The sequence below is a fragment of the Mchenga conophoros genome, linkage group LG12 (assembly GCF_057382185.1).
Source record: "Mchenga conophoros isolate Kocher_MC1m ecotype Shallow Benthic linkage group LG12, M_conophoros_male_GT1.1, whole genome shotgun sequence".
Classification (NCBI taxonomy): Eukaryota; Metazoa; Chordata; class Actinopteri; order Cichliformes; family Cichlidae; genus Mchenga; species Mchenga conophoros.
This window is the reverse complement of record NC_140537.1, coordinates 28,491,469-28,499,239: the sequence shown is the minus strand read 5'-3', so window position 1 is coordinate 28,499,239 and position 7,771 is coordinate 28,491,469. Positions and strand designations below refer to the sequence as shown.

The window sequence follows — 7,771 nt, the reverse complement described above, 5'->3', positions numbered from 1 at the left end:
AAGTGTGCAATCCCGGATTGTCTAAAACTTGCCCTTTTTTCTCATAGCCAGCAGGGGGCGACTCATCTCATTCACTGTTCAAAAGTTTATTATAGAAGGAAGGCACCTTCAGACGCTCTTTTAGACGTGAAATTTCTTTGCAGTGATTCATCTACACTAGCGTCTGGATGGACGGATACTTTTAACCTTCATCGTGATTAGATCAAGTTGCAATGGCAACAGTGTTCTTTGAACTGCTTGGCTTTCAGCTGTATTCTTTCAAAGTTTTTATTCATTGATGTCCTGTGTGCAGGATGTACTGAATTCAAGGAAATTAACCTTTAGCTTTTCTGACGCTTAAAAGATATGAGGTTTCTTTAAGAACTTTGGATATATCCTCTTGAAGAGAGCCTTAAAGCCACAGTTCTTACCGCGTACTTGTGTGGTGTCTACTATTTATCCCTGGTGGAGACTTATGTGTGACTAAAAGATTACTGAGACATGACACATTGCCACCCGGGTTGCCTTTGTACATAGGAGACACAGAGGGAGACAAAGTGAACTCATCTGATTTCATCAGTGTTATCCTTTTTATTTATCTATATAAAGCACAAGAGAAGGCTTGTGGGGCTACCACCGACTTATCTTCTAGCTGGTTTACAGGGGAGTGACTTTAAATAATTAATGCATAGATTTTTTTCCATCTCCATCAAGTATATATTAGAACTGAAAGGAGATAATCTTGGAAAACTTAGGTCTTGAAATAAGACTTTTCAAACAATAGATAGCACACAGTTCCATACAGAATATATGGAACCTTCCTCTTCTTCTACCAAAAACCAACAACAACAACAGCAGCACTAATGGGCACCACTGGGGAGGTCCAATAACAGGACCCAGTAAAACCACCTTGAAACACGAGGTGAGCTGTCTGTGTTGAGACTTACAATAAAAATGAGCTCGTTCATACTAACAGGCACTGCCTTACTGCACCTAACACACCCAATAAACGGCAAACAATGTGTTGTTGACAGGAGTTTCACTACACATCTGGAGTCTCAAGCCTGAGCAGTTTGTTTGATTCATTAACAATAAACAGTGTAATCAATCAAAGATTTAAAATGTTTAAAAGGTCCAAACATTTTGCAATGAATCTAAAGACTGTATGGCACAATATCTGTGTGTCTCTCTGTAGCCAGCTGTCTTTTGAAAATTGATCTTTACGAAGCTTCAACGCTGTAGTGCAGAAAGCTCTCATAATGAACTGAACGCCATTCAGAGAAGGATGAAGTGAACCTCTTATCATTCCCAGAGACGTTACCCAAACCGCCCCCCTTAAGTCCCCTGTTACAGTAATGAGCAACAGACTGTGAAATGTCTGAACCTAGAAAATAATCAGGACCTTTTGTTAGTTTTAGGTCAGAGAGGGAGGCTCTGCCACACAGAGACTGTTGCCACATTCCTCATTAAGGCTTTCCTGTGTTCTGGTGAGTTGTCTGAGGCATTTTATCAATATTACTGATTCTCTTCACGCTTCAGTCAATTATGTCAGCTTTAAACAACCTGGATGCCTGATATATACGGAGGCTTGGCAAATATGAAAGAGCAACTTTTGGTTTTCAAACAGTGTTTTTTTTTTTGTTTGTTTTGTTTTTTACATTTTTAACAACGCTTTACTTCTTAAAATTAAAAAAATTATGATACGATCAGTAAATACAAGTTCAGTATTATAAGAAGCAGCTTCCATCTACATACTTTAACTCAACCTTAGTGGCATTTGCTTTGAGTGCTTCCTCTGGCTCAGACTCATCCAAAAATAACACGTCTCCAAAAAGTATTTTCAAATGTGATCCTAGCAGGGTCAACTTGTATAGTAACTAGTTTGTATAGTATAGTATAGTAGTTAGTTTGGTCTACGTTTGACTAAAGTGTCTTCCTATGGACTAAAATATAAAACTTTTTATGAATCAAACCTGTAGACCTCAGTCTTTTTGATAGTGTCCAAAGATGTCCACAGGAAGGCGCTGTAGGTCATGAACTTTGTTCTAGTAAGTAAATGGGCGTGTTTGCTCTGTGTGTGTTCAGTCTCTTAAATTACCCGCTGTAGGAAAGGAAATGGACTAAAGTTTGACAGGTAAGTTGATCTCGTACAATCTGAAACAGGATAAATGTAGCTGTGTAGTTAAAGTATAGAGGAGCTCTGTCAGAGTTTGTGGATTTGTTTATATTGGAAGGATTACATGTGCTATTGATCGCCATTGTTTTTGTACGTGGGATCAGTGTGTACCTGTACCGTGTAGTGTGACCCGGAGTCTTTCAGCGTTTCGTTTGTCTTTTTCACCCCCCCCCCCCCCCCCCCCCTTGTTATGATTACATGTTTCCACGTTGTCTAAGAAGTAAAGAAAGGAAAGTGAAGTCTTTCTTTCCCCCCTTTGTTCTCATGCAGCTGAGCCACAGGGCTGCTCTTGTTTAACTCAGGGAATAAAGTAGAGATGGACGATTTCTGGGCGGGAGCCCTTTGGGCACTGAAGATTTGGCTGTACCTCGTAATCATCCTCATCATGATCCCATCCATGTTTGGATTCTCACTGGGCATTTCCGAGATCTACATGACCATACTGGTGAAAACCTTGGAGGTACTAACACACGTAATTCTTATGTCCCTCATAGGTTAATATGCTTTAAGCAGGTGGATAGATTTTGATTCTTGGCCATTAATATATGCTGTCTTTTCTCCACAGTGGGCCACTCTGAATATACAGAAAGCAAATTCAGATGAAGGAACACTCAAACCCTCCTCATCTAATGGTAAGTAGAAAGAAATTTGATTGATAGATCTAAAGAAAATGAGGCAGGGGCACTCTTTTACAGATAACTTGATGTCATATCCCTTATTGTGAAACTTTGGTTTAAGGAAAGCTTTGCGTCTGCTGCAATATGAGATTTCATCAGATACTTCATCATAAGTCTGTGCTGGCATGTTGCAATGATATGGCCACATTATAAAAAATAGACTGATTTACCTTTAAAGTGGCCTTTTTTAAAAATGCATGCATATAAAATACTCACGGAGCAAAACTTGCTGTGTCTTAAGGAAAAATGTTCATATTTTCTACCATACTACAGCTAATTTTTCACCAAAAAGTCTCTTTGTGGCGCTGAGGCTCAGTAACCTTTATGATAGGTAATAAGTAAAGTTGCTCTGGGAACCTTGTCTTATCTCACAAGATGCAATAAATAAACTCTTTATCAATCTCCAAGCTTCACAGGATGGTTTCCCATGCTGGAGCACAGAAAGACAGTTTGGTCAGCAAAAATTGCTCTCTCCAAAGTTCAAAGTGTGTGAGCCGAACATTTTTAACATGAGCAATGAGTGCAAGAAGTAAAAGTCCCTGAAGAACAGAAACAGGGCAGACATTGTACTGAATGTTTTGAGTGAATACGGCGTGTGTTAGTGTAGGTTCTGGACTTTGCCTGCTGAGATATGAGGTAATGTGGATCCAAGCTGAGGCTGTTTTTAAACTGTTCTCAGACCTGTTTGCCTTACAGTCTGTTCAGTATGACCATTATTAATAAAGACTGCAAGCAAAAACAAGTAAGAACGTTTAAGGACATGTTTTAGGCGACACATTTCATAAATTGAGTTGCTCTTTCTTGTAAAGTCCCTCCTATGATGAGAACTCCAGATACAGTATCTTATCACTAAAAGTATTACATGCCTGCCTGTTGTGCCATATAACACTGAGGTGATGTAGATTCAGTTCTGTTCTTTTTAAAGAATTTTATCTTGAGTTCATGCTCTGAATGGCTTCAGTCCTCATGTTTTGTTGTTGTTTTTTAATGCGTTTTGTCAAAGTGCAGCACATAATGCTCTTCCAGGAACAACATTCCCGATTGAACTCCCTGACACATTCTTTAATCTTCTAACCCTAACATTGCCTTAAGACGTTTGCCAAGGTTGACTTATCTATGTGATTGTTACTAATATAAAAAAATCATATCAGCTAGTTTAATTGCATCACTGTGTGTGTCTGCGTGTCTGTGTGTGTGTTTGCATGTGTGTCAGGTCTCATCCAAAGGGAAAATGGATCAATGGAGAAGGAGCTCGAGGAACTTCGACGAAGTCGCCCAAAACCACCAGTGGGGGGTGATTTTACACTAAGTGACTGTTTCTATTTCACCCGACAAGGGATTGAGAGTATTGTAGATGATGAGGTACATTTTTTTTTATTAACACATCTGCAAACCTTGGTTTTAATTTTAAAATGAAAATGTTTTAGTCATGTTTGTCAACTTTCTATTTTAAAATCAGGTGACCCAGCGGTTCACTTCTGAGGAGCTGGTGTCCTGGAACTTACTGACTCGCACCAACAATGATTTCCAGTACATAAGTCTGAAGCTGACGCTGGTCTATGGCCTTGGCATCATTGTGAGATACTGCATCCTTGCCCCCCTCAGGTAGAAAAATTTACTCTTTCCTCCACAGAGAAGCAATGTGGAAGACGGAGTCAAGACTCACCTGGTTGTGTTAAAAATGATCTCAACTGAGTTAAAACCTACTGAAAAAATTGCAAGCTGTATGAGAGGAAGAAGTTAATGCCATAAAAATATGCAATTCAAATTCATTTTTTACATAACATGCAGTAATTTATATTTCTGTTAAGTTTCAATAAAAACTCTAAACTCCAACTGACCTGCTGCTTGAAGGTGAAATGTGTCACTCTCTCTCCAGAATAACGTTGACCATCATCGGTGTTAGCTGGTTGGTAATAGGAACATCTGCAGTTGGATTGCTTCCAAACTGGAGGTGACTAAAAATGTTTTGTTTTTTTTTATCTTATACATTAGAAAAAGTACTATAATGGAAATCTTTTCTCAACAGTGTGTCATTTTTTTTCCTTGTAAATATTTATTTTTAGGATAAAGTTCTGGCTCAGTGAGTTGGTCCACGTGATGTGTTACAGAATCTGTGCTCGAGGACTCTCTGCCACGATTCGCTATCACAACAGGTACAAATGCTTTCCTGTTATGTACCACATCCTTAAAAAAAGACTGGTTTTACCCTTTGTCTTTGATTTCAGTGTTGTCATTTCCTCTGCAGGGAAAACAAACCCAAAAAAGGAGGAATCTGTGTTGCCAATCATACTTCTCCGATTGACATTGTGATTCTGTGCACAGATGGCTGCTATGCTATGGTATGTAAAGAAGTCACCCTCAAATCAACTTATTTGGAGTTTTACATATAAAGAAACTGATTTGTTGTAAAACTATTTCTTTGCATTATGTGTTTCCTAGGTGGGTCAGGTCCATGGAGGCCTGATGGGAATTATTCAGAGAGCCATGGTGAGATCCTGTCCTCATGTCTGGTTTGAGAGGTCAGAGATGAAAGATCGCCATCTAGTGACCAAAAGGTTCATATTTCACTCCCTCACTTCAACACGTTTCTTTCAGGTCTTTTGCTTGGAAGTAGAAACGTATTATCGTCAAAACAAGAACGAGTATGTTTTGGAACGCTGATGCTGGATTCACTGCAGTTTAGATTCCAGTCTCTTTACTTTAATCCCTTCTCAATAAGGCACTCATTCTAATTGTTGAATGTATTTTTTATTGTGTGTATTTATAAATGGTTTCTATTACCTGTTCTGTTGTTTCCAGGTTGAAAGACCATGTGAACGACAAAAAAAAGCTTCCTATATTGATATTTCCAGAGGGTAAGCGTCACCAAGTAGACAGATAAAGTTACTTTATCCACTGCAGTTTGATCTTTGTATCATCAAAGAAAAGCCTGAGTGAGAGCTGTTATTTTAGCTCCGTGTCTGATGGCAGTCTGGCCACTGAGCTGTGACACACGAGCAGATATTTTCTATGTGGGTTTGGAAGAAGCTCACACAGCTGTCTGTTTAATCTCCTGTTTCTATAGGAACTTGTATTAACAACACATCTGTCATGATGTTTAAAAAGGGAAGTTTTGAAATTGGAACAACAATATACCCAGTCGCCATTAAGGTACTTCAGCCCAGTCTAGCATTCCTCCTTCATCTCTCAGTCATATATATTTGAGCCCTTTAGGTCACACATTTCTGCTACTTAATGCTTGTCTCTGTGCTTTTTAAACTTTTCCTAGTATGACCCAAAGTTTGGAGATGCTTTCTGGAACAGTTCCAAGCACAGCATGGTCAGTTACCTGCTGAGGATGATGACCAGCTGGGCCCTTGTATGCAATGTCTGGTACCTGCCAGCCATGCACCAACAGGTGTGTGTAACATGTGATGAATGAAGTCTATGTACATATCTGTATAGACTTAGGAGGACTTTAACTCGGATCACATTTGTTTTCTTGAGACTTCAACTTGCCTAACTTGCTTAAATTGACTGTTGGTCTTTAGTCTTTATAATAAAACTGCTTTTATTTGTGACAATAAACGGATTCACACAGTTTTATTTCCCCCAAAAAATGTCAGGAGGGTGAAGATGCTGTCCAGTTTGCCAACAGAGTGAAGTCAGCCATCGCTCACCAGGGAGGGCTGGTAGATCTGCAATGGTAAGCTCTTACCTCATCCCTTTTAAAGTGATTCTAATTTAATGATTTCACAGACAAGAGTAACAGAGAAAGATGTAGTCCTTTGTCTGAATGCTAATCAAGTGTCAGTCAGCTCTTTTTTTTTTTTTCTTTTTTTTTTTTATGACCTGGCCATAGGGAAACGTATGACACTGAATAATCGTTTAGTTCTGTCTGCATGCAGGGATGGAGGCCTCAAGAGGGCAAAGGTGAAGGAGACATTCAAAGAGCAGCAGCAGAAGAAGTACAGCAACATGGTGGTGAGAGATGACAGCAGCAGCAACAGCGACTGAGATCCTCAGTCAAACAAAGGCCTTGTCTTGTGTTGGAGAATATCTACTGGAAAAAAAAATGCAGTGGTCCTCCAGTGTTTTCTCTCTGGCTGTAACTGACTGGGAAAGCACAACAGTAGATTTAAAAAACTGTGAAAACTTAGGTACAGCTAAAGAGAGGGAAGTCTCAGTGATTCATAGATAACACAAGTGCAATATTGAACATTATGAGGAACTGAAAAAGGCAAGCTCCCTGTGTTTACTGCTGCTTTAAAAAAGAGTTTGGGGTCACACAGCATGTTCTATATTTTTTATTTTTTAGAAAATACAGAGACATTTTGTTTCAGCAATGATTACTGCAGTGTTCCAGTGGCACATTGATTTAAATAATGCGAGTTCAACATATGAAAAGGCTAAGTGATTATTTTTTTCCCCCCCACTGATTGCAGAAGCATTAAGTGTATGGAGCAACAGCACCTGTCGGTTTGATCATAGTCTCAAACACGTCCAGTAAAACAACTTTAGGATTTTAAAAACTATAATGCAACAAAGCTTCATGCACTCAATAAACCAACTAAACTGCTTCTTTAAAGGGTACAACAGTTTTCAGCTGTGCTAACATGATAAATTTGATACATTTGTGGTAGGTAGCAGTGTGTTTGTAATACATGAACAACATTGCTGCAATCATAAGTTATGATTTTAAATTCTCCTGATTCTACAACCTTTTCATCAACATTTCATATTAAATGAAAACAAGCATTTTTTTTGACTCAGAAACAAAGACGCATTAAGTGACCCCAAACTACTGAGCACAGTGTTTACTGATGTGAAATGTGTGATTGCAGATGAGCCACTGGTTTAAAAAAACTGGCTTGATGAATGTGTAATTTGTCGACTTAAATGTGTTCTACTTGTTGTGTTTTTTGGTTTGTTTGTTTGTCTACATGTCAAAAGCCCA

General features: G+C 38.8%; 1 protein-coding gene across 1 annotated transcript; it reads left to right on the top strand.

Annotated features, from left to right (window-relative positions):
- The first annotated feature begins 1,993 nt into the window (after positions 1 to 1,993).
- On the top strand, positions 1,994 to 7,151 carry agpat9l (1-acylglycerol-3-phosphate O-acyltransferase 9, like). Its single transcript, XM_085295050.1, has 14 exons — positions 1,994 to 2,113; positions 2,426 to 2,615; positions 2,721 to 2,787; positions 4,046 to 4,194; positions 4,292 to 4,437; positions 4,712 to 4,786; positions 4,899 to 4,988; positions 5,081 to 5,174; positions 5,275 to 5,390; positions 5,635 to 5,690; positions 5,900 to 5,985; positions 6,104 to 6,232; positions 6,441 to 6,520; positions 6,723 to 7,151. Exons 2-14 carry the CDS (start codon positions 2,472 to 2,474, stop codon positions 6,829 to 6,831), a joined length of 1,341 nt encoding a protein of 446 aa, XP_085151176.1. The 5' UTR covers positions 1,994 to 2,113; positions 2,426 to 2,471; the 3' UTR covers positions 6,832 to 7,151.
- The last annotated feature ends 620 nt before the right edge of the window (positions 7,152 to 7,771 follow it).

Excerpts from the sequence above, each read along its gene's own strand:
- agpat9l (XM_085295050.1), top strand. The coding sequence starts at position 2,472 with ATGGACGATTTCTGGGCGGGAGCCCTTTGGGCACTGAAGATTTGGCTG. Across the intron at positions 2,788-4,045 it reads CAAACCCTCCTCATCTAATG|GTCTCATCCAAAGGGAAAAT; the intron begins GTAAGTAGAAAG and ends CATGTGTGTCAG. Across the intron at positions 5,691-5,899 it reads TATATTGATATTTCCAGAGG|GAACTTGTATTAACAACACA; the intron begins GTAAGCGTCACC and ends CTGTTTCTATAG.